The sequence below is a fragment of the Thermobia domestica genome, chromosome 5 (genome assembly GCF_964235325.1).
Source record: "Thermobia domestica chromosome 5, izTheDome1.hap1.1, whole genome shotgun sequence".
NCBI classification, from domain to species: domain Eukaryota; kingdom Metazoa; phylum Arthropoda; class Insecta; order Zygentoma; family Lepismatidae; genus Thermobia; species Thermobia domestica.
In genome coordinates this window covers 52,925,316-52,952,387 of record NC_137458.1, presented here as the reverse complement: position 1 = coordinate 52,952,387, position 27,072 = coordinate 52,925,316, and the positions used below count along the sequence as shown (strand labels likewise).

Here is a 27,072-nt window from a genome sequence, read left to right as displayed (position 1 = left end):
AATCAGCTATAAGGAGTATGCGTGACGCCACTAGACAAACTGTGCGGAAGGTATGAAATGAACCTTCACACTTTTCTAAGTTCAACGAATGGGGAAGTATGATATACAGTAAATAATAAAAATGATAAAAGTCCATTAACTTCAGTTTTAGTAGAATATATTGTATTGACAAGTCCAATAAGTAAACAGGAATTAAAGATCTTTTATTTTGCATTCCAATAAACAGGTCAAGGCCTGTGATGTGCCACGATCCTTTTATTCCTGTGGAACACATCAAATAATACTTCTTGGTCTTTAGCATCTGGGTTTAAGCAGCTTTCAATTACATCTATGACACTACAGATATTGGATAAAACTTTTTTTTATATAATAGCCTAAAAGTTTAGTACTCCGATATTTTACATTATAAAATGCAATTGCAAATATGTTTGTACTCATATGATTTGCATTGTAATGCCTGTCTGTAACGCGTTGACACTTCCTGGTTGTCCCTCTGTTGCCACAGGTAGTGCCTTTGAATGCTCTCTGTTTGTGGTGTATGGGATTTCGCTTAGATTTCTGGGTAAAAGGAAGGTACGTTGTTCGTTTTACTTCCCTTGGTTGATGAGCGCCCACTACAAAAGGGGCAGGGAGGGCAAGTTTTCGACCTTCAAGGAAAGATATTTCTATTATTTGAGAGGTTGTCGAATTTCCATTTCGAGGAGAGTGCTGATTCTGGGAATTCGAAGGAATTACAACCTCACTTACAACACCTGAATTACCATTTTCAAGGTCCCAAAAGATGCATTTCTTTCCATCAATGTTTAAATATTTATTTCCTGCGTCCTTGCTGTCTCACTATCATGAGATATTTTTGAAGTCGGTAGCGGTTAGCTACATGTGGGCACCTGATTTCCTACTGGATTGAATTTGTGGTATAATTTGTCAGTTTAAGGAAGACAAAAACAATGAAAATAAAACAAATGCGGAATATGTATCATTAAATTGGTGATAATGTTGAAAAATTAGGAAAAAAATGTATATAATGTGTATTAAGAATGAGTCGTAAAGTGCCTTTTTTTTTAAAAAAAAAAAGAAAGAACTTTAAAAGGAAGGAAGGTAAAATTGAAACATAGGCAATGAAACGGGATACGTATAGCTCTTGGCAAAATCGTTTCCGAGTCTTGATCTTGTGGCTTCTCCCGCGATATCACGATTTGGTGCTAAACAGGGGAGATGTTTGGAGCTCCTGCATTTCTTGGTTACTACAGCGCGTGTGTTAGCCTTCTCTCAGATGTCTGTTGTGTCTAATTGTGATGCAATTAGATGAAGGAAGAAAGTGAAAGAAGAAAAGTGAGTTTGTTGAAACATAACCAAAATAAAAAAAAACGTATATCGGCTTGCAATAGTGCTATTGTATTCTTTGTTTGCATTTCAGTGAATTTTTAAGATTTTTTGAAGTTCCGGAAAAAAGTAAAGTATGGTGGGCAATAGCGTGAATTTTGTGTGCACGTGAGGGGGTCGGTGATATTCTTGTTACTGTTTTTTTTTAGGGTTTTTAATTCTCGTACATTTCATCATTATTAAAATCATTTACCAATTCGAAATGTCATTTGGTGAAATAGAAACAACTCCCTTCACCTTGTAGTGGAGTGAATATTTAGTCAGTGAAGACTGAAAGTTAGAAGCAGCAGCGACAAGGGGGATGGATAACTAGTCGTATGCAAAGTAACAGGGTGGAAATTGATTTATGTTCGAATTTGGTAAGCGTCCCTGCTTGACTAGTAGTTGTTGTGTGTGCATTAAACCAATCGTTAAAGAAGTAGCCCTGTGTCACCAAAGAGTGGTTATGAACAGGATCGTAAAATATTTCGATTCAGTGATAATCTATTTCGTTGCTGTTGAAAAATTGAGAAAAATAAGAAATTAAAATTTTGCCTCCTCTCAACAAAAATTCCGATGTGACCGTTTGATGCAAATACATGAGTTGTTTAAATAATCCAAGCTTAAGAAACAATGTTTCTTTCAGGTGTTTATGTTAATTTAGTTGTTTGAGTACTCTATTTTTGGCAATTTTTTTTTATTTTCGAATATCATTGCCTTACCTTCGATGGAGCTAAAATATTTCTTGAAGGATTGCCAATTACTGATTTAGATAGTGTTATATTGCAATGTTCCGACAAGTAAAAGAGTTTTAAATAACTATGATAGCTGAATTTAGTATCAGTGTGAGAAAGGATGATTTATCCGATTAAGCTAAACATTGTGATCGTCCGTTGTTACATGATAATGTAGTTAGCAATAAAATTTGAAATTCTCATGTCAATATTAGAGATTGTATAAATAATTTGTCGGATTAATAATTATATTGAAGTAAATTGAGAATATTTCATCACTTGCATATTCAATGGTAAGTTTTAGCCCTATGTAAATTAAACTTGTCAATCTTTAGGTTTCTTGTCAGCATCTTGGATATTTAAATTTATCTAGAATATTCGAGTTTACAACTTCGATTGTCTACGATTTCATATTAGGGTTAGGATTTTGAATCCTTTTTCTAAAAAATTAATTCACTTTAAATTTGGATATTAGAACTTATATTAGTACTTGAATTTTTGATTATTCTGATAAATCGGGTTGATTTGTTACTATTCCGTACACTTGTTAAAAATCTGGTACATTTATACACTGACGTGTAAGTATATATGCAGGGTTTGCTTAATTATGTCATATGTTTTAATTTGTGATGTTTGATTGACTGATTTATCTAACGTATAAGTATATAATTATTCAGAGCAAGATTGTCTATAATAAAGATTGTTAATAGTTGAAACTTTTTTTGTTTATTCAATTTATTTATTTATTTATTTAATTATTGGATTTATATACTGTACCTTTCCTTAAGTCTTGATAATGGGATTATTCTCATTTCTGTTAAGCTTGCATCTAGTTGCTCTGGATGCCCGTAGTCCCGCCTGCCGTGAGTTTCCTATTAGGTTCAATACAAGTTGACCAGTGATTTTTTTTCTTTGACTGCTTGTTCTGTGATCTTTTCGACTCCTAGCAGAAGGAGACGCTACATAATTCAGCACCAAGTCCTATTGAATTTCTGGTCGTCACCATATTTAATTTCATATTTTTCTTTCTAAGTAAATAGTTGAGAATTTATTAGGTATTTCTTTAATATTTAAAAGGGTTTTTCCGGTAAGATTAAAATAATAAAAATTATAAATTTCCTATTCGAGATAAATTAACAATTTGTATCCTACTGCCTATTTAATAGTTGATGCCTAGTGTTAATTATTTGATTTATTTAATTGAATTGCTAATTAAATGCAGAAATTTGAATTTGATTGCTGGAATAATTTCCGAGAAAGAGTTGTAATATTGGTTGTGGTAGAATATTGGATCAGTATTTGCAGTTTGGTCTCTATAGTGGTTGTATTAGTAGTTAACTTGTATCGTTAATATTAATATTATAAGCAATTACTATTTATGATTTTAATTTCCCTTGATTCTTCATTTACGATGAATGCTGAGCGAGATTCTATTAGCATTAACAAGTCGGATAATGATCCTGGTTTTTTACATTGGATGCAACAGGTCGGGTTGATATTGATCAGCATTCTAATTTCGGGAACGCTAGGCATGTCTTTAACTCCTCCTGCGGATGAGAGCTTTTAAATTAGACATATGCTAAGTCTAATCCAAGTTTTGTTCAACACTGTCTATAATAAGAATACTTCCAAATGCAAAATAGCAAAATTGCCACCGGAGGGTGACGCAGAATCTACCTACCGTCAGTAGCCATTGTTCCAGTGAGTTACTCATCCCGTTCCGGTTTTCAGCACACCCAAGAGTATCACAAACACGTCTTAGCGCCTTAAGTGTGTCAGAATTTTGCATCAAGTCTCAAAATAATGAATGTTCCTGAGAGTATACTTCAATATGGGTAGTATCCTAATAGACAACGTGGTTGAAATCATTTTATAAGTTGACAAGGAAATTTTTCTGGATTGTTTCAAAAGTTCGGCTGTTATTTTAGGCTCCTCGTGTAATTTTGTTGAAATCAATGCGATCTATCAATTATGATATTGACCTTTTACGGCAACTTTTAATAATATAGTACAATTAATACAACAGAGCTGGTTACAAACTAGACATAACGTTGTAAATAAATCAATTTTAAGATATAAAATCAATCTAAATGGCTGAAATTTGGTTCATACAAGTATTTGTAATATTTGTTTTATATTTTTTTTCTTTTGATTATGTGCTTCTTCCAATTCTCAATGTTCATGGCTTTCGTTAATCTTTTAATTTCTCCGTGCTGATTCGACGTATTTCTTTCGGCTTCCTAACCTTATGCTAGAATGTTAGGATTACATACTATCTTGCTATTTATTTGCTGTTATATGAATAGATGTATCTCCAGCACTATGATATTCTGATATTGAATATATTATTACGCATTGAAAAACTGTCTCCTATCCTTAAGCCTTCTGATAGTAACTTGAACAGACTATGAACCTTGTTAATATCAGAAATAACTAATTTCCAAATATTTATGAGTTTTTATTGGGATATATTTTCTTTTGTTTTCCTTTCATCCAAATTTATTCATAATATTATTCTTATAATTTCAGTTTCCGTTGGAGGTGTTTTTGGGCTATTTATTGGAGCAAGCTTCATGAGCTTAGCTGAAGTGATTTATTTCTTAATTTTAAAGCCTATACTCCTGGTCTGCAAATAAACCTCAGATGAAAAGGAGATATTTATTGGAGCGGGTTTCATGAGCTTAATTGAAGTGATTTATTTCCTAATTTTAAAGCATATACTCCTGGTCTGCAAATAAACTTCATATGAAAAGGAAGATATCTGTATCTATTAGATGAAGTTTCATGAGTTTAGTTGAAGTTATTTATTTCTCATTTCTAAAGCCTATACTTCTGATCTGCAAATAAACCTCAGATGAGAAGATATTTTATTTGTGTTAATGTAAGATTATTCTAATTGAGTTTTATTACCTACGAATAGTAGCGAAGTAAATCATATTTCACAAATTAGGTAAATATTTCATAAGGTATAGAGACACGATATTTTGGTGACACGGGAAAACACGAAATGTATCAGTTTTGTATGAAAATGTCCTGTACCTAAAATATATATTTCCCCACTATTTGTTAGGACATAGTGCGCAAAATTCTATCGAATTAGCTAAATTTGCAACAACTCATGATGTTCTGCGAAATGTATTCAAAAGTGATAAGTTTTCAACCCTTTTACGATTTATTCATTACCAGAAGTTCAAGAAAGTTTCGTGGCATGCAGTGAGAAATCGCTGACATGCTTAAAAAGTATCCAGCTGGTGAGATATTTGACATTGACATCATTATGTCATATTCCCTAGTTCAAACTTGCAAAACCTGATGGTAAGTTTCCTAGCAATGTGATGAGACTTCCATTTTTTTTAGAAAATAGATCACCATGAATTTCTTAAATTTTATATGCAGTTACAAAATGAGCTCCAGACGATATCTACTGGTGAAGTGGATAGTGCGGGGTATGCTAGATAAGCATTCAAAAATCCCTGGAAAGATTCTCCGACTAAAGTACATATCGGTTTCGAATGTTGATGTGGAGAGGGATGTCTATTCTTACAATGATATCCCGAAGAAAGGAACAAATTTAACACGACAAAACTTTAAAACAGTGCTTACGTTTTATTTCTATAAGTAAACTGTGAATACTAAAGTTATTTTTCTCTATTAATTGTATTTTTATTTCATTCAGATGCTTAGTGTAACTCTTTTAAAAACTCAAATATTGTTTAATATTGTCATGCATGGGCTCCTGTCATGATGTTTGGAGAGTGGAAATAAAAGGTGAAATAAAAGTAAACTAATTGTAATTGCCAAAGAAAGTAGTGTTCATACATTCCATTTTTAATCGCCGATTTTATCCCGCTCTATGCATATCTTTATAACGAAATTAAGAATTGTTGTTTACCATAAAATCGTGTCTGTATTAATGAAATATGAAAGATAAGACCCTAAAATTATGACTCAATGACGTGACTGAATTTAAAGATTAACACTGTGCAGAAGTGAAATAAAGGAAAACTACGCATGCGAAGCAAACACGAAATATAAATTCTACAAACAAACGTTTATTCTTGTAATACACCGTGTGAATTCATTAGTGAAAAGAAGAAATCTACTTTTCTGATTGGGTATCATCTATGAGTGTTCATGAGTGTTGATTATTTCTTACACCATTGCACGTGCACTTTAAGCATCGTCCTGCACTTGAAGAATTGATTAATTTTAATAGCATTGTTTAATCATGCAACTGTTAGTAGGTAGCGAATATGCTTAAGTTACATATAGATGTACTCTGTGTTGGACAAGTATGCTGTTAAATATCTTTCAGCGAAATCGCAAATCACTAGCTAGTGTGCATAAAAGAGCTGAGTATATTTTTACTAGTGAAATAAACTAATATGCCTCTTTAAAAATACATTATACATGATTTAACTAACGAAAACTTTATAATAATATGTGGTAGTGTTTGACTCAATTATAGATAGCATCTGTAATGTAGCGCCTATCTGTCTGTCTTTGTATGTATGAGTAGGTGTCATCAGTATTTTCTCATATAAACAGAGTGAACTGCAGCTATGAAATTTAGTTTGATCTTTACCAAATCTTATTCTTTACAGATCTGCTCTTTTAATTTCTGCTCAAGCGGATCAGATTTGAGGGTTAAAATGAATGTACGATACTTTTGACTTTAAAGAAGATTTTATTTATGTGTATCCCAATTACAACATTATTGTGCGACCTTACATAATAATGTAGAATGAAACTTGAAGATTAAGTGGGACATTTCTAATCTCTATTTTAATCAATATCCCGAATTAAGGGTCGACAAGAACAGAAGTCTACTAATTTCATACACGTTGTGAAATCAGATCTGACAACAACGCGTATTTACAGCTAGTACTACCGTCAAAAACAACAAAGATTTTCTATATCTGTACAGGTTGTGAAGTTTTTCAAAGTTGATTTATTTTTTATCTAGGCCACAATCAAAAAGAACTTATGTGTTACCATCCCGAATGTATTTTGTGCACATCATATAGGGTATCATGTACTTCTAATATGTCACAATTCGTGTAATTGTCGATCGTGTAGCAGATATCTTGTCAAACTCGCCTCTTCATTGACGTTAAATTTCAAGGACACTTTCAAACATAAATTTCCACTCTATAAATAATTTCAAAATCAAGAGTCAATCAAATATTATCTACACCGTATGACTCACGAGAGTATCGATAACATATTACATTTTGTAATGATAATCCAATTCATGTGTACATTTATGATAATTAAAACTGTATACATCATATCTACTAATTTATGTAATCATTTCTGACGGATTCTGTGTCTCCAATGATCCGTCGAGTTCACCAGATCATAAGTGATTTTTTCTGAATTTTATCAACAATACTTATATTGACTTACTGTGTTATATATGTGGTATATATTTCGTATATTTGTTCACTTACTGCCGGCACTTACACGAAAAGGTTTCTATGCATTTGTTTAAAGATTAAAATCATTAAACCCATAACGTGTTGTTTAAGTGAATATATACACTGCTTAAAATATATTTTAGCAAATGATTACCATTAGTAGTTCTCTGTACGACTAAACTTCGAGTAGTGTTTAGATGATTTAATATACCTTACAAACGTTTAATGTATCAGATACGTAACTAGAAGTACATCTACCAGAATGTTATTTAAAGGTGATTATGCCTTAAGAACATTATCTACCAGCAAATCCTTAAATTAAAATCGAGCGATTGGTGAATATTACTCATTAGACTTTAATGTTTTTAAATGTATTCATTCTTTGACCGTAAATGGAAAACTAAATCCAAATTAACCAGCAAACCTGGGTATATAAAATCATTTCAAGTCATAAATAATTTTTGAACATCAATTAAAATTGTTGAGCGAAGTATTTATTAAATTCCAATATGATTATATAGAAACCCTGAGAAAAAAGGAAAGAAAATATATAAATACCAATAGCTTTTCTTGATTGCGCAGTTAGATTGCGTAGGTATTAGAACATGCCAAATTTAAAGAAAATTAAAAAATTCACAGATAAGTTCAGGTTTTTGATCATCTTGGCTCAATAATTCACTAAATACTCATAAAATTTAAATTACCTACTCCTTTATCGCATTTACTTATTTTTATATTGGGTTGTATCATTTAATGAGTTTCCTACTGACCGATTTAGAATTTACCTTTTCCTTTCAGAATTATTCTCTATTCTCACTATCGCTAATCCACACCCCAGATGTTATATAATCCTTTTCTGTCACTGTTATTTTTTTTACGTTTGCTGATCATACTATCAATAATGTGATAAAATCATCTACGTAGTACAGTATTCTTAACGTCAGGTTTCGTAATTTTACTGAACTACCTTATGGTAGATGTTATAATTTATCTTCATTATTTAACCCTTAATTTACAATTTAGCACTCACAATTTGGTATTCTTTATTCCATTCCGGTTTCTTGTATCTAGGGCTATATTTCATTATGTACTCTCGATGTAATCTTACTATAGTAATATGGCTCTTTGCCTTCAGTTTAACTGGCTTTTATTTTATGTAGAACAAATTATTATTATTTATATCTATTTTTCATTCTGCTACTATTCAATTGTTTAGAGTTTATTATATAATTTCTTGTATATCTTCCGTTCACACTAAATACTTTCTTGGTCTACTCTTTTAAAGCTCTGTACATTTAAAATTAATTGACATATATTGTCAATTTTTACAAAAAAGTATACTTTTGGTACGTACTTTTCCTATAAGATATGTAATATTATGCATGGTTGCTTATAATTGTTTGCTTGTAGTTATAAAGCATACACCATGCAACATTATCTGCTATCTCTTTCGCTACTTTTTTCATCTTATTCGAAGTAGACAAATATATTAACGCTTCCGAAAAAATCAAATGTTTAATCTTTACTGATAATGAAGTGTTTATTTATTTTTACACATTTGTTTGCATTTGCGTCATCTATGGTCTTAAGATCCTGATATATGAAGGATAAGAACACTAACGGAGTAAGTGTGAAGGAAGAAAGGAATGCAGACGAATGTAAGGAATAAGGAAGTAAGCAAGCACATTGGGACTTGTATTCTAGATATCATAAAGACAATTGCATTGCGTGAATTTTGAAACCACAACATAGATTTACTCAGCGTGAGAAAGTTGTAACTTATTCTGCAGCAAGTCTCCAAACCAGAAGTCGATTCTTGGACCGTTCACACCAAAGGTTGAGTGTTAGGGACTACGCTAGGCGGGACCACGAAAAGTAAATACAAACACATGATTTGTTTTTTTTCTTACAGCGATTTTTTTAAAAAAGAGAAAATAACCGAAACAAATACTAATCAAAATGACTATGCACATAACTTAAATGTCTGTAACCTTAAGATAATCAACTAATTCCAATTTAATTCTTCTTGCCACATATGGGTCATACTTTTTTAAATGCTGGAAACATTTTCTTAATTGATCAGTTGTTTGGAAAAATAATTTTGATTAAATTGCTAGATTCCATTTTAGCGTCCCTTTTATCACCGTGGCATAAAGCAGGTAGAACAGAAGATTCAAACAGGATCCGAATCACAAAAGCATCTCCAGCAATCTATCTTGGCTCTCCGAAGTTGAAGAAGTTTATGCTACCCATATAGACACAACGGAGATTGAAAGATATTGTAAATGAAACTCAAAATCCTATAGTAAGATTACTAATATATAAACATTTTGAAAGTTGACAACGGAAAATTCAAGAACAACTGAACCGAAGTGCATGCGAATGAATTGTGCACAGATATTGCAGACGTAAAATGAGGACACGGGTTTCGTATTTTCCTAAAAAAAGGTTGCACGGGGCACGAAACCCTCCAAACCTTTGATCACGAAATATGAAACGTGCTAATAACACTATGTCAAATGTGTGTAAAGGTCATGAAGAATTGCAACGAAACTTTGTGTATGAACAATACGCGAAAAATAAACGAATACTTTTTTTTATGTTCTGTGGAAAAACAATTCTAGGGGGCAAAAGTCCCCACGCAAATTTTTCAAAGTTGACGCCCGAAAGGCAAATAGAAGTTAACCGAAGTGAATGAAATTATGAACAGATATTTTACACACAAAATAAGGGAATACGAATTTCGTATTTTCCTGGAAAAGAATATGGTTGGGTGGGGCACGGAGCCCTCCAAATACGAAAACATTGTAAGCGTTAAAAGTGCCTCCCGAAATATTATAAAATACTATATACACTGTTTGTGCTTACTGTTGATCTTCCAAATTTGAAAAATCAGATGGATACACTTGTGAAACACGAATGGTCTTATTTTACATATCCAATCTCTACACACAATTTCTTTCGCTTCTGTCCACTCCTTCCGACATCTGACGCCTCGGTCCACCCAAAAGTTGTTTCTTTGCAGGAAAATACGAAACACGTATTCCTCCATCTTACCTCTACAATATTTGAGCACAGTTTCATTCACTTCGGTCCACTGGTTTTTGCCTTTTGGGCGTCAATTTTGTGTTGGGGCCTTTTCTCCTTTATCGTTTTTCCACAGAAAATTAAAAAAAACGAATTAGTTATATTGTCACTACACAAAATTTCGTTGCAATTCTTCATGTTCTGTAGGCATTTTGGCATACTGCTATTAGCACTTTTGATATTTCGTGATCAAAGATTTGGAGGGGTCTGTGGCCCACCTAACCGTTTTTTCCAGGAAAATACGAAACCCGTATTCCCTCATTTTATGCCTACAATATCTGTGCACAATTTCATTAACTTCTGTCCACTGGTTATTACCTTTCGCGCGTCAACTCTCAAAATTTTGGGTCTGGTTTATTGCCCCCTGAAACAACTTTACCGCAGAAAATAAAAATACACGTATTAGTTTATTTTATGTGTAGTATCTACCTACCAAAATTTATCAAAATCGGAGTGTTACACTTGGGAAGTGTTACTTGTCAGTCATTGTAGAACTATTTTCCTTGTTTTTCCATCAACAAGAAATTGCCTGACAAGTAAAGGGTACAAATGGATGAATCGAGTTGCGGGATGAGACTTAGTGTGACTCATAGAGGATATGGAAATAAGTATATGTGCAAAGTTGTAAGGGCTGAACGCCATAAGAAACGGAGGTGGGTCAAAATTGATGGGAGGAGGGCTATGCTATGTTATTGAAATACATCAAATAAACTATTGAATCATGAAAATAGTGAAAGATAGACAATGCAAACAGTGATAGTTTCTCATATTGACAGAAGAAGAATAGGCAGAGTAGATCGCGAACCTCTGGCGGCACCTTCAAATCCGCCATTTTGAAATCTGTGATAATTTTAGAAATGGAAAGTTAGTGATGTGATATATCAGTTAGGGCAGCATGTTCTCAAAAGTCAATTATGAACTTTAGTCATCGGTATCTGTACTTAGTTGTTAGATTTAGGATAATCTTGGATAATCTCCATAGTTATTTAGGAAAATCTAGGAGACTGATACTCGTATGTTGAAAGTTTGGACTATCACGAAAACACATGTAAGTTGAACATGTCCAAAGCAAAAAAAACAACCTCGAAATTTGATATCCAAGTTGTATATTATTATATTTCACTGTCGAATATCAAATTTCACTGTTAGTTTTCTTGGTTTATAGATATGAGCTATTTTTTGTCCATAATACGACTAATAATGCTAAAAGACTCACTAATCAAATTTAGTTCGTACCTTTAGCATTTCTTACAATCAACGTTCAATTGTAGTTTTTAGCCTTTCAAAATTATGAGCCTCATAGACTCCTTCTTTCTTACAAATATTAGTATCAATAATATAACCTATTGAAAAATTATCTTAACCTAACCCACCGACAAACTGTAAGCAACCCCTGTAAAATGAAATGAAGTCTTTCATTTTAAAGAACCACGATTCTGCTCTTTAGGTTAAGGGAGACAATGATTAAGGCAAGTGAATGTTGATGGAAGATATGATGGAATGAGGATGTGGAAGGAAATTGAAGTATCCCGAGAAAACCCACACACGATACGATGGTGTCCACCACAAAATTTCTTGGCTGAGGATCGAACCAGACGCACCACGTACCGGAAACAAGTGTTTACCACTGAGTCAGCGTGTCCTCCCCTTATCCCTAAGAGACGCGGGCATCCAGTTAAGAATAACTGACATAAAGAAACGTACTTACCATTTTCTCACAAAGGAAACTCCAGGAATCCCATATTCTGACCGTTTGTACTTCTTGTATGTTGGTTTTCACAAACATTATTTAGTATATCGATACATCTGTCAGAATAATAGTGTTTCCTCCAAAGTAGGGGCAGGTGACTTAGTGATAGAGCGCTTACTTCTGGTGCGGGATGACCCTCTTTCGATTCCAGATTTAAAGTCTGTAGCGGATACCATCGTACCCGTGAGATTTCTCGGAATTATCCTGTTTTCTCCTACATTCTCATTTCACGAATTATTTCCCAAAAAATTAGCTTCCATCTATTACCTCTCTTTATTATTAGATTGCATTTCACTTTAGCATCAATTGGTTAGCAAAATTCCATGAGATATGGAGCTACGGATTAACATGAGATCCGAAATGCTTGCGCTCCCGCCGCGAATCGGAGCCGGGTCTCCTATGCGAAAGTCGCAGACGCTACCCAATATCCATGCGTGATCTCTCTGTCTTCATTAGCGTAGAAGGCATAACATTTAAACTTTATGGACTTCATATAATTTCAGTTCTTCCTCGATAGCCAATTCTATACTGAGACAAAGTAGGTCAATCAAATGTGTCCATCTTAGCTTTTTTATAATCTTAATGATATTCTTGTATCTTTGACCGCGTTCTACGATTCCTGTTAGCTGAAATATTATATTTAATTGTAGTTAACTTGCCTCGGTCAACGTTTCATAAAATATCCCCATAATTCTTCATTTTCTTTGAGGTGACCTTTGTGCTGGCCATGTACCATAGCGAGTTGTGCATTAATGGAAGCCATGGCTAAAAATAATATACATTTCCTTTCCCCCCACTTCGATCCGACATTTTGTTCTCGAGTTATTGCTGTTTTGGGCATTTTCCGAATGGTTTTTGGCTGGTCATAGCGCTAAAAAGAAGCATTTTTGCACCCAGGTTGTCTGAACATAGTGTCAGGAATCAGCTCCCAAACGTTGTCAGTGTTGTTTTGAAACACGCTCTATATTTCTATCCTGTTTCTGATTAGCTTCTCTTTGCCAATCAATTTCCAGTATTCCCAAAATAAACCAAAAGTGAACTAAATTCACTAAAAAGCCTACCCCCTATGCTTCCATTTTGTATAGTACTTATTATATATTTATATTGTAGTTGACAGAGATTGCCAATATTGATTGAAATATCTGGTTAAAATTCTAGTAGAGGAATTCCCTCTTCAGTACAGAAATTCCCTCCTTGAATCCTACCGCAATTTTAGGCGAGATGGGATTAAGTAAGATGGGAATTCTCATCTCGCCTAAAATGATAGGCATTCTTATCTTGGAGATATAAGTGGCTGATAAATCGTTAGGTTAAGTGGGATTAGGCTAGATAGGATGGAATCATCAGAAAAGGTAGAGGGACGGTAGGTAGCGGCATGACGTCACGCCGTACCCCATGCCTAACTTTGTCCATTGTAAATGCTTAGGAAGTGGGGGCGCGGTACCCAGTTTTTTGGAGGTGGGGATAGGGTCCCCCGCGTTCCCACGCACTTCTACCAATGGTGCTAGGAATTAATTGCTGTGAGGACTAACGAAAAATATTATGTGATAATAATAATAATAATAATAATAATAATAATAATAAAGGATCTGAAAGATAAATATATTTTTTCAACTTTTATTACAATTGCTGTCTCTTCCCGTGAATCTGGTTATATTGGTTTTGTAAGGGATAAAGAGACTTCAAACAACAATATGATTTGTATAAAAGAAAAAAATCTTATCAGTTGTATTACAAACTGACAACTGACCTTCTGTCTGTTTTTTTTTAAAACACAATGTTACGAGGCACAGAAACTACCCTGCCTGCGGTGTGCTTACTTTTTTGCCTCAGGCAGCTTCAATACTAAAATTAAGACTTTCATTCTGTCAATTTATCTGTAGCTATCAGTCAGTCACACAGGTTCTTTGCAATGCTAAATTTTACAAGAACGGTTTTGTTCATCGGATAGGAAGCGAAGCTCATCGTACGTTGTAATCCCTTTCCCTCTTTTGCACAGTGTGTGAAATTGCACAGTGTGTATACTGTAGTAAGTTACAGAAAAGAGAATGCTATTTTTTTAAAAAAAATGACATTATCGAATAAGATTGACCGTTATTACAATATATTCAACATGAAAAATATTCATTTAACAGTCGTCGTACTTAGTTGTCTGCACTGAAATTCCCATAATGTGCTTTCTTCTTTTCTAATATGAGCTCCGAGCTTCTTCGTGGCTAAGTGGTTAGCGTACGCGCCTTTGGCGTGAGAGTCATGTAGAATTACGATGAGAGCTCATGTAGTTCGGTTTTCACGATTAATCAGTAGGTCCCATCTCATATAGCCTCGCTGCTGAAAGGGACGACAAAATCAACTCAACTCATATTCAGCACCATAGGAGACAGTGCTGGCGTGGGTCAAATCAAACTTGACCCACTACCCACTGACCCACCACCCACCATCCGCCGTGACCCACTTGACCCTCCATGACCCACCACCCACCGTAATATTCTGTGACCCACCATGACCCATCACCCACGATGACCCACTCTGACCCACCGTGACCAACCTCCCACAATGAACCACTCTCATCCACTTTGACCTACTTTGACTCACCAAATCAATCGTCATCAAGTCTGAACACGATCCGCGGCCTCTTCTGAACTGACTCTTCTGAAAGAGTTTACACTTGTAATAAGACAAGACTGTGAAATTGTCACTAATCGGAGTTTGAATTTCTAGTCAATCGCTCAAGCACCATTCTGTTACAATAAGGGTGGAACTGACCTTTACGATATAAAATGGTAAAGTGTTTGTCAGTGAGAAAATTGATACAGTTCGAGGTGGGGGAAATTAGCGTGTGCCTAAAATATACTTGTACTAAGAGAGTATTCTTGCAAGTGTTAATTTCTGAACGCATTCCACAAGAAACTTCTATTCGCAGTAAAATACCCCTGTACAATATTGGAAAAGGTTATGGTTTCTCAGTTCACAGTAGTTTTCTCACAAAAGACTTGAAAAATCAGTTGTTCATAGGGTATAAAGGTGCTCGGGTACCCTATGTGAGAGTATTTCCATAAAGTATGCTCATAATTCTAATTTGTGTAATCACTAAAACACCACGTTAAATTTAAGTTACAAACATGGATAATAGCAATTATTATGAATATTTATTCAAAGTAGTTTACCTAAAACAAAGAAGAGACTTACTAAAAATTAGGTACAAAGTTGAATAACACAAATAAGCCATTAATAATACAAGTACGCAATTTCCGTAACTCGTAATATTCCACCTTAAAACAAATCTGAAATCGGATTTATTTCCTGTTGGTAACTTTTTGGCGGTAAATCATCGACAGTGGAATGATGTCCATCCTTCAGCCAAGAAATATCTAGCTCGTCTACTTTGAGCATCTCTAGCGGTGGGCCATTAACAATGATGAACAACAAGTTAGACAATGTTTGAGCATTTGGCTATTTCCAATATCAGCCATCTGTAAATTCATAAGGGGAAATCCCCATTCCCACTCTGTCGTGGAAATTGATAATACTTCTACCCGATTTCTGCAACTTCTCATCGACAATCTACTTGTTAGACTTAAGTCTGATAACGATTTTTCTTGGTCAGGTTTGAAATACTCAGAAAGAAGTATCATCTCTCTATCACCATACAACATCTTTTCCATATCGACCATGTCAGTTGGCAATGTCGACCCACGTAGAACAGAAACTTCATCTACCATGCCTTTGATAGGGAATCTTGTGAATAAATTATCAATTAAAGCCTGATAAACTGATTATTTCTTATTTGTTTATAAATTTAATTTTTGTAATTACACATGAAGGTTTGATGCCATTACCAAGTTTCCTCCCCCGTCTAGAAAGCGAAAGGGAACGAGGTTCCTGGAAAGTGTTCAGAGGTGAATGAGAATTTCTTTCCCTCCTTCTTCAACTTCAATTACCACACTGCTGTTTGCCATGTGCCAAATTACGAGTAATTTCAATTAAATTATCATAGTATAAGTATCTCCTTGTTGAATTATCAATACTTTTCAGTGGAAAAAAGGATGTAATTTCAAAGTTCCAAATCAAAGTAAATAGACCAACGTTAAAAGAAAAAAATAAAATTTTCCATACAATTATGCGTACAATCCAAACTTATAATTTCCGTGTAATTAAGCTTAGAGTACAAATTGTATGCCTATTTTTCTAACAACTTTATGAGTTGATTGCCCTGTACTGTAAGCGCTCCATATAATAAACATAAGCTTCAGCAATTATTATAGCAGAAAGCAATGGATATATGAAGCCAAGCACTATATTTTTTGTTTCTGATTTTTTTCTTAAATAACATCGATCGTTTTCGATATTTTTACAAAACAACTCACTACCAATTTTCCATATATAGAAAGTGCCCTCCCCACACATAAACGAAAATTTAAAAAATGCTAGTACACATTCTGTTTATTTTCAATAAAGAGTTAATACACTGAATTTCATCTCCGTAAGTTGAACGGCTTGCGAGATACTCATTTTTTTCGCAACAATTCGGATACTCACTACCTCCGTAGGATATTATTATTGCATTATAATAAAAGCAATATAACATCCCAGTTTGGATTAAGGCCTAACTATATACCAAAAGTAATTTCATTTGACTTTGCAATTTGACCGTGATGATCAGGCACACATAGTTACATTCATTTTTTTATAAATAATTTATATATTACAGTGATTCAAAAATGAATTTTTTCCAGTAGTTAGCTCTAAAATCTCAAAGGTCTCGAACAGGGACGTACGCAAGGGGGTGGGTGCTGGGGGTCTCAAACGCTACTGGTCTCGAAATCCAAGTTGTAGTGTAAGTCTTTTTGCTATTATTACTATTAAAAATATCAATATCCAAAAGTGCCTGAAGTTCTTTTTCACTTGGTTAGATATACTCACCTCAGGTAAGTAGACAGAAACAAGTGGAAAAGGAAGGGAAATGAAGGTCTTGAAAGTAAAACGGAGACAAATTTACCAGTCTTCAGAAGATACTGTCTACAATGCAGTGAGCAGAGAGGGTCGGTACATCATACTGAGTCGGTAGGTCGCAGTGGGTCACGGTGCGTGGTGGGTCGCAGTGGGTCATGGTAGTGGTGGGTCACAGTGGATCACGGTGGGTGGTGGGTCACAGTAGGTCATGGTGGCTGGTGGGTCACAGTGGGTCACATGCTGTTGACCCACGACCCACTGACCCACTCTGAAAACTTGACCCACTTAACCAACTAACCAATTCCATCTCTGATAGGAGATATAACTCCGAGGGGAATTTTGTCCCTGGAAAACCTCCCAAAATCATCAACGGTACGAAATATGTCTCCAATACAAGATGTCAATCATTTCCAACTCTATGCTCTGTGACCTTGTTTGCATTTCATGTTTTCAGTAAACTAGACAGACAAAAGGACGAATAGTGGCTTTCTTCCAGAAAATCGTGTTCGAGTGTGGGGGGTCACACAGGCCCGTATCCATGGGGAGTCCAGGGGGAAGGGCTCACCCTAAACTTTTACATGATAATGATTTATTAGCATTAAAGTAGTCAGCCATTAGGAATTTTTTTTTTTTTTAGGATGATACTAGATTCAACTCCTGGTGTAAGTTCAACTTTCAGTCCTGTGTCATTTGCAGGTCTCGTTTCATACAGATTCGTTGAAAAACCTCTAAACATGTGCTATGACTAGTATGCGAACTAAAGTTTTTTTTTTAGCAAAAAAGATAAATTTCTTGCTTTGGACTCTGCCCTGTAATCCAGTTTCTCTGGAGGCGAGAGAGTATGGGTGGGAACGGCCAATCAGATTCAAGTTCCGAGCCCACATTAAAAATACCTTCTTTATAACCTTGGTGTTGTATAAGGACAAAAAACTAAAATATACTGATAGCTCCAGTAATAGATATTATGGGAAAGAGATTTAAAAAATAGGTGGTTTTGAAATAAAGAAAGGACAATACCTGAGCTTTATTACTATTACTAGCATATATTACCCGCTTTACCAAGTTGAAATGAAAATTTAAAAGCACAACTCCGTATTTCATGTGTTTAGTACCCGTGAAATATGCTGTTTTCGTTTTTAATGGCATCGATTTAAACAACATCGGAAAGATCATTGATCATCTCGGCGACCCCAAAAAACATGGATTCGACACCAATAATGGTCATTTCCGGTCATTTATATGTATATTTCCTCCTCCCCCATGTTGCGGGCCATGGCACACGTTGCCCCCATAGGAAAATATCTAGTTTCGACACTACTTATATATATATAATTGAGAAACAATATGTTTGTGACTCTAAATCTCCCGAACCGCCCCAAAGTTCTTAATCAAATTTGTAACATTGAACAGTTTTACGGCTGGGTTGGTTAAAGGCTATTCACTTTGATGGTAGAACTTAGGGGGAGGGGGTGTAAAAATAAATAAAACTTAATAACTTCTGAACCACTCGACCGATCTTGATCAAATGTTCAACATACATGAGGTTCAGGCTCAAGTTTCAATCGTTTTTGTAATTTTAATTTAACGGAGCAACGTGGGGACGGAGAACGAGGGGAGTTATATAAAAATCAATTTATATAAAACTGAAAGTGACTATTTTTGTAACTTAATAACTCTTGAATTATATCTTGAATATCCGACCGGTCGCAATCAAATTTTCAAGATATGTGAGGTTTGGATCTGGAAACATTTTTGTAATTTCACTTTAACGGTACATCCTAGGGGGTGGGGAGGGGGACATATAAATAGAAATTAATAAAACATAATAACTTGCAACTGATTTGGTGTCAACTTATTAATTTTATACTAGAGTAACAGACCGGTAAGGAAAATATGTTTAAAAATGATTATCTGTTAATGAAGTAATATACTTAAAGAGATATTTGTATATTTGTATGAAAACATAGCATTTCCACATGCGATATTTGATTACGTGCTCCGCGAAAGATTTGTCGCCACAAAAAATTTGGAGATCCATAATGTATAATTGACATAAAAATTAATGATAGGTCTACATCATATTAATATGTGAGAGGCCCTTATCCATGAGGTCTAGGGGGGGGTCTAAATTTTTACCGTACTGGTCCCCTAAAATTTTTACAGTACGCTTGCAAATGAACTATAACAGGGTGCAAAATTTCGAAGTCAGACGCACTCGCCAATCCAAAAATAATGGTCGCCAGTATCTCTCACGTACAAATAGAGATGTCCCCAACGAAACGCACTTTGCTTTGACAAAGAAAGACTTCACATTCCGTGTTTTCTCTCACTCGGTGACAATTATTTTCTTACGAAACAGAAAATGCGCTGCCCTGTGAGTTCAGGCAGAAACCATTCCTACTGAACACTGGTTGCCAGCTCTAAATTTCTAGTCGCCAATTTCTAGTCGAAAATTTGTACACTGAGCTATAATATGATGATTAACTATAATACGTTTGGATCGGGACTCCCTCCCAAACTTCTACCGGGCTTCCCCTAGATTTTTTGGCTGGTTACCAGCCAAGTATGTGATAAGTGACAGGGCCGTAACTTGAGGAGGAAGAGGGCAAATGCTTCCCCAAGGAAGCTCCCCGCCGTTCGAGGGACCCATTTTAAGACAACATTTTCTTACTCCGTATACGATACGAACATGAAATTATAAATGAAGCATCGAATATGTCCACTATATTACATAAAGAAAACAACACGTAAAAAGTAAATAAAACAAAAATGATTCGTGAGACCATTTCAATAAAATATGTTTCTATTAGGAGCCCTAGAAATAATTTTTATTCTTATGGTTTTGATATTTGTTAATATCGCCGCCTTAATTCATTTTTGTCATGTATGGAATGGAATCAAATGTGTAACTAACGACCCGGGCCCATAAAGAGTAAGAGAAAGATGGAAAGGGGGAGCCCAAGATTAGAAAAACAACTTTTTTCTAGGAGCACCAAATACGGGTATTAATGTTTACCCCCTCCCAAGAAAACAATCTAAGTTACGGCGCTGGATAAATGGATGCAGGTGTAGAATACATAAACATAAAAACAGTAATTTATGATTAAAATGAATGACTGCGTGTGAATTACTGTACTACTAATTTTTAAAAATTATATAACATTTACTGTATGTAGAAAACGATGGCGCTGTCCTATTTTATGAGTTTGAATTTGCAAAATTTACGAAAGAAGTATGTAATATATTTCTCGGGTCCTGTAGGATTACGGGGGCCCAAAACTACGTAAAAACATAATGTTTATAGGTGGAATGAGTTCATGTTGCGGAAAGATAATTGATATTGATATGTGAGTAATTTGTGAACTGAGTAGACTGGAAATGTCGTGTGCTGAATTGAAAATTTTGCAATTACTATTTGCTATTAATTAGAATGGACAAATATAACGTGCATTGCGGCGTTCTAACCCGACTTCGATTGCTAGCGCTCACTCGTCAATATTTATTTATTTATTTATTGATACAAGTCATGGCCATTACCGCCATCTATGGCCTTAAGCACGTCAGGTTGGAAGGATGACATTATCGGCGAGCACACAATCACGGTACGGGGAAGGGATATAAGGAACGGATAAGGAAAGAAGCGGCCTGAGGCCTGTAAATTAAATATCATCCCGGCATTCACCTGGTGTGAATAAGGAAATCCCAGGAAAAACCTCATTTAGGATAGCTAGCCTAAAAAAACTGTTACACCTTTTCGACCGACTGACCCTGCCGGATATCGAGCCCAGGACAAAAGGCGAGAGCATTAGCGACTACTCATGCTCAGCAATACTGTCTGAAACTCTTTAGTTAGTGGTATGTTTGGCTTTAGATAGATTAACCTCAAAAACATTTCAGAAAACAGCAATGATTTTCAACAAAAAAAAATGCTTTCTCTCAGTAATCCGACATATGACTAGTTTTCAAAGCACATACTGAGAAAAAAATGTAGGTAGCGTACTCAAAACGATAGGCTACATGCGTAATTCCTGTAGTTTTTGGACTTAACGTACAGCAAACGTATAACTGAAAACGCATGTTTTATAATATTTTCCGTATACGTACTTTCCGTATGAAACAATATAGGCGGTCAGGATCTCACATACAAATCGACGCAGAATGTCCATAGTAGAATAAAATATAGCTGCAGAATGTAACATAGGTGATATACGGAAAACTGTTAAATGTCAGACATCCTGCAATGGCATGATGTAACATCTAAGGGCAGTGCGTATGTAGCATATGCTCCATACTGATTTCTGTAGTAAGCAAGAGGATTTCGTATATTTCTACAAAATACTGCTGTCCGGAGAACGGATTTTTCTTAGTGTGCAGTTCATAAGCAAGGACGCCCATGTTGTGGTTTCCAAGGGGGCCAAGTAGAAGCGACGTTTCAAATATATTCCGCGCCTTCATAAATAAATTCCCTAAACATTTGTCTTTTGTTCTGAAATAACACCTTTTACCTGTAAATTTTAATATTAAAAATGTCCACGTATTCCTAATCCCGTTTCTGCCACTCCAAAACACTTTCTAAACCTACAAGAGTTCATTCGGTGCTAAAATGAATTGATATATCATGAATGTAAGTACACTTAAAAAATAGAACATAACTGAGGAAACCTGACATTTCAATCTTGATACACGTATCAGTGCGCAGCACGAAATGAGATTTTAAAAACAAATCCCGGCGTTCTTCCCGCCTTTGATGGGACAAGCCGCAATTATTTAGGCCTACGCATTATTCAGTGCATTGTTAGTGTATAATCTTGTTCGTTTGTTGAATGTAAAACGCAACTCACACAACCGCTGTAACAACATAATGTGTTTTTTATTGTCCACCAGTACACGAACAAATTCCTAGGCATCTCTTAAATTATAATCCACCTTGGCACAGTATCTCGGCAGTAATACTATCAACAGAGTTGCCTTGTTTATGGATACACTGCGCATTAAGTGCTGCAGGGTAGTGACGACATTAATTGACGTCATATCCTGTTGCTGTGATTATGTCAGCTTAAGAACTCCCTATAAACATTTAAAAATGATCGAAACTGAGTTATATTAGTGTCGAGTCAATAGTTTTAGGAGTAGCTGAGATTAACAGTGACAATTCTGATTCCGTGTGCCGCAGCACGGGGGAGGGGGAGCTATATATAATCATAATCAAAAATGACCAATATTAGTGCCTAATCCATAATTTTCGGGATCATTCTGATGAACTGTGACATTTTCGATCCGGTTTAATGCAAAATCAGCTCCTCCACTTGCGGGAAGGGGAGAAAGTGACATATAAAATGACCGATAATGGCCACCATCAGTGTCAAATTTATAGCTTTCTGGGTCGCTTAGATGAACAGTGGTACTTTCGACCCGTTTAAATTCAAATTCAACCCCACAACTTGGGGGAGAGGAGGAAGAGATATTTAATAATAATAGAAAATGACCAATAATTAGTGCTGAATCCACATTTGTGGGGGTCGCTGAGATGAACAGTGACATTTCGATGCCATGGCCAGCAACATGGGGGAGGAGGAATTTATACATATAAATGACCGAAAATGACCATTATTGGTGTCGAATCCATGATTTTTGGGGTCGCCGAGATGATCAATGATCTTTCCGATGCTGTTTAAATCGATGGCATTAAAAACGAAAGCAGCATATTTCACTGGTACTAAACACATGAAATACGTAGTTGTGCTTTTAAATTTTCATTTCAACTTAGCAAAGCGGGTAATATATGCTAGTAATACTAATAAAGCTCAGGTATTGTCCTTTCTCTATTTCAAAACCACCTATTTTTTAAATCTCTTTCCCATAATATCTATTACTGGAGCTATCAGTATATTTTAGTTTTTCGTTCTTATACAACATCAAAATTATAAAGGAAGGTCTTTTCAATGTGGGTTCGGAACTTGAATCTGATTGGCCGTTCCCAACCATACTCTCTCGCCTCCAGAAAAACTGGATTACAGGGCAGAGTCCAAAGCAAGAAATTTATCTTTTTTGCTAAAAAAAACTTTAGTTCGCAAACTGGTCATAGCACATGTTTAGAGGTTTTTCAACGAATCTGTATGAAACGAGACCTGGAAATGACACAGGACTGAAAGTTGAGCTTACACCAGGAGTAGAATCTAGTATCATCCTAAAACAAAAAAAACGTAATGGCTGACTACTTTAATGCTAATAAATCATTCTTATGTAAAAATTTAGGGTGAGCCCTTCCCCCTGGACTCCCTATGGATACGGGCCTGTGTGACCCCCCACCCTCGAACACGATTTTCTGGAAGAAAGCCTCTATTCTTCCTTTTGTCTGTCTAGTTTACTGTAAACATGAACACCAAACAAGGTCACAGAGCATAGACTTGGAAATGATTGACATCTTGTATTGGAGGCATATTTCGTACCGTTGATGATTTTGGGAGGTTTTCCACGGACAAATTCCCCTCGGAGTTAGATCTCCTATGGTGCTGAATATGAGTTGAGTTGATTTTGTCGTCCCTTTCAGCAGCGAGGCTATATGAGATGGGACCTACTGATTGATCGTGGAATCCGTACTACATGAGCTCTCACCGGAATCGAACCCGGGTCTCTCACGCCAAAGGCGCGAACGCTAACCACTTAGCCACGAAGAAGCTCGGAGCTCATATTAGAAAAGAAGAAAGAACATTATGGGAATTTAAGTGCAGACAACTAAGTACGACGACTGTTAAATGAATACTTTTCATCTTGAATATAATGTAATAATGGTCAATCTTATTCGATAATGTCATTTTTTTTAAAAAAAATAGCATTCTCTTTTCTGAAACTTACTACAGTATACAATTTCAATTTCACAAACTGTGCAAAGGAGAGGAAGGGATTACAACGTACGATGGGCTTCAATTCCTATCCGATGAACAAAACCTTTCTTGTAAAATTCAGCGTTGCAAAGATCCTGTGTTCTTGACTGATAGCTACACATAAATTGACAGAATCAGTGTTAATTTTTGTATTGAAGCTGCCTGAGGCAAAAAGTAAGCACAACGCAGGCGTGGTGGCTTCTGTGCCTCGTGACATTGTGTTTAAAAAAAAAGACAGAAGGTCAGTTGTGAATTTGTAATGCAACTGATAAGATTTTTTTCTTTTATACAAATCATATTGTTGTTTGAAGCCTCTTTATTCCTTACATAACCAATATAACCAGATTCACGGGAAGAGACAGCAATTGTAATAAAAGTTGAAAAAATATATATATCATTCAGATCCTTTATTATTATTATTATTATTATTATTATTATTATTATTATTATTATTATTATTATTATTATTATTATTATTATTATTAATAATATTATTATTATTATCACATAATATTTTTCGTTAGTCCTCACAGCAATTAATACCTAGCACCATTGGTAAAAGTGCGTGGGAACGCGGGGGACCCAATCCCCACCTCCAAAAAACTGGGTACCGCGCCCCCACTTCCTAAGCATTTACAATGGACAAAGTTAGGCATGGGGTACGGCGTGACGTCATGCCGCTACCTACCGTCCCCCTACCTTTTCTGATGATTCCATCCCATCTAGCGTAATCCCACTTAGCCTAACGATTTATCAGCCACTTATATCTCCAAGATTAGAATGCCTATCATTTTAGGCGAGATGGGAATTACCATCTTAATCCCATCTCGCCTAAAATTGCGGTAAGATGCAAGGAGGGAATTTCTTTACTGATGAGGGAATTCCTCTACTAGCATTTTTACCAGATATTTCAAAAATATTGGCAAACTCTGTCAACTACAATATAAATATATAATAAGTACTATCCAAGAAGAAAGCATAGGGGGTAGGCTTTTTAGTGAAGTTAGTTTACTTTTGGTTTATTTTGGGAATGCTGGAAATTGATTGGCAAAGAGAAGCTAATCAGAAACAGGATAGAAATATAGAGCGTGTTTCAAAACAACACTGACAACGTATGGGAGCTGATTCCTGACACCATGATAAGACTACCTGGGTGCACAAATGCTTCCTTTGGCGCTATGATGAGTCAAAAACCAGTCGGAAAATGTCCAAAACAGCAATAACTCGAGAACAGAATTTCGGATCGAAGTCGGGGGAAAGGAAATGTATATTATTTTTAGCCATGGCTTCCATTAATGCACAATTCGATATGGTACAGATGCAGCACAAAGGTCACCTCAAAGAAATTGAAGAATTTTGGGGATATTTTATGAAACATTGACCGAGGCAAGTTTACTACAATTAAATACAATATTTCAACTAACACTAATCTTAGAACACGGTCAAAGTTACAAGAATATCTTTAAGATTATAAAAAAGCTAAGATGGACACATTTGATTGACCTACTTTGTCTCAGTATAGAATTGGCTATCGAGGAAGAACTGAAATTATATGAAGTCCATAAAGTTTAAATGTTATGCCTTCTAGGCTAATGAAGACGGAGAGATCTAGCATGGATATTGTGTAGCGTCTGCGACTTTCGTATAGGAGACCCGGCTCCGATTCGCGGCGGGAGCGCAAGCATTTCGTATCTCACGTTAATCCGTAGCTCCATATCTCATGTAATTTTGCTGCCGAAGGGATGCTAAAATGAATTCCAATCCAATAATAAAGAGAGGTAATAGATGAAATCAAATTTTTGGGAAATAATTTGTGAAATGAGAATGTAGGAGAAAACAGGATAATTCCGTGAAATCTCACGGGTACGATGGTATCCGCTACAAATTTTCTAGTCTGTGATCGAACGAGGTCCGTCCCACACCAGAAGTAAGCGCTGTATCACTAAGTCACCTACCCCTACTTTGGAGGAAACACTATGATTCTGACAGATGTATCGATATACTAAATAATGTGTGTGATAAACCAACATACAAGAAGTACAAACGGTCAGAATGTGGGATTCGTGGAGTTTCCTTTGTGTGAAAATGGTAAGTACGTTTTTCTATGTCAGTTATTCTTAACTAGATGCCCGCGTCTCTTAGGGATTGTGGAAAGACAAGGTAACTCAGTGGTAAAGTCTTGCCTCTGGTACATGGAGCTTCTGGTTCGATCCTCAGCCAAGAAATTTTGTGGTGGACACCATCGTATCGTGTGTGGGTTTTCTTCGGATACTTCAATTTCCTTCCACATTCTCATTCCATCATATCTTCCATCAACATTCACTTGCCTTAATCATTGTCTCCCTTAACCTAAAGAGCAGAATCGTGGTTCGTTAAAATGAAAGACTTCATTTCATTTTACAGGGATTGCTTACAGTTTGTCGGTGGGTTACCGTTCAGATAATTTTTAATAGGTTGTATTATTGATACAAATATTTGTAAGAAAGAAGGAGTATATAAGGCTCATAATTTTCGAAAGGCTAAGAACTACAATTGTACCTTGATTGTAAGAAATGCTAAAGGTACGAACTAAATTTGATTTGTGAGTCTTTTAGCATTATTAGTCGTATTGTGGACAAGAAATAACTCACACATCTACAAACCAAGAAAACTAGCAGTGAAATTTGATATTCGACAGTGAAATATAATAATATACAACTTGGATATCAAATTTCGAGGGCAGTTTTCTTGGCTTTGGACATGTTCAACTTACATGTGTTTTCGTGATAGTCCAAACTTTCAACATACGAGTATCAGTCTCCTAGATTTTCGTAAATAACTATGAAGATTATCCTAAATCTAACAAATAAGTACAGATAACGATCACTAAAGTTCATAATTGA

General features: G+C 35.4%; 1 protein-coding gene across 1 annotated transcript in view; it reads left to right on the top strand.

Moving 5' to 3' along the window:
• Positions 1-27,072, top strand: part of LOC145685079 (pickpocket protein 28-like) — a 73,274-nt gene that overhangs the window by 24,844 nt on the left and 21,358 nt on the right. Inside the window, exon 6 of the mRNA XM_081757424.1 lies at positions 4,626-4,684. Coding sequence (XP_081613550.1) covers positions 4,626-4,684 — 59 coding nt within the window. The remainder of the gene's footprint in view (positions 1-4,625; positions 4,685-27,072) is intronic.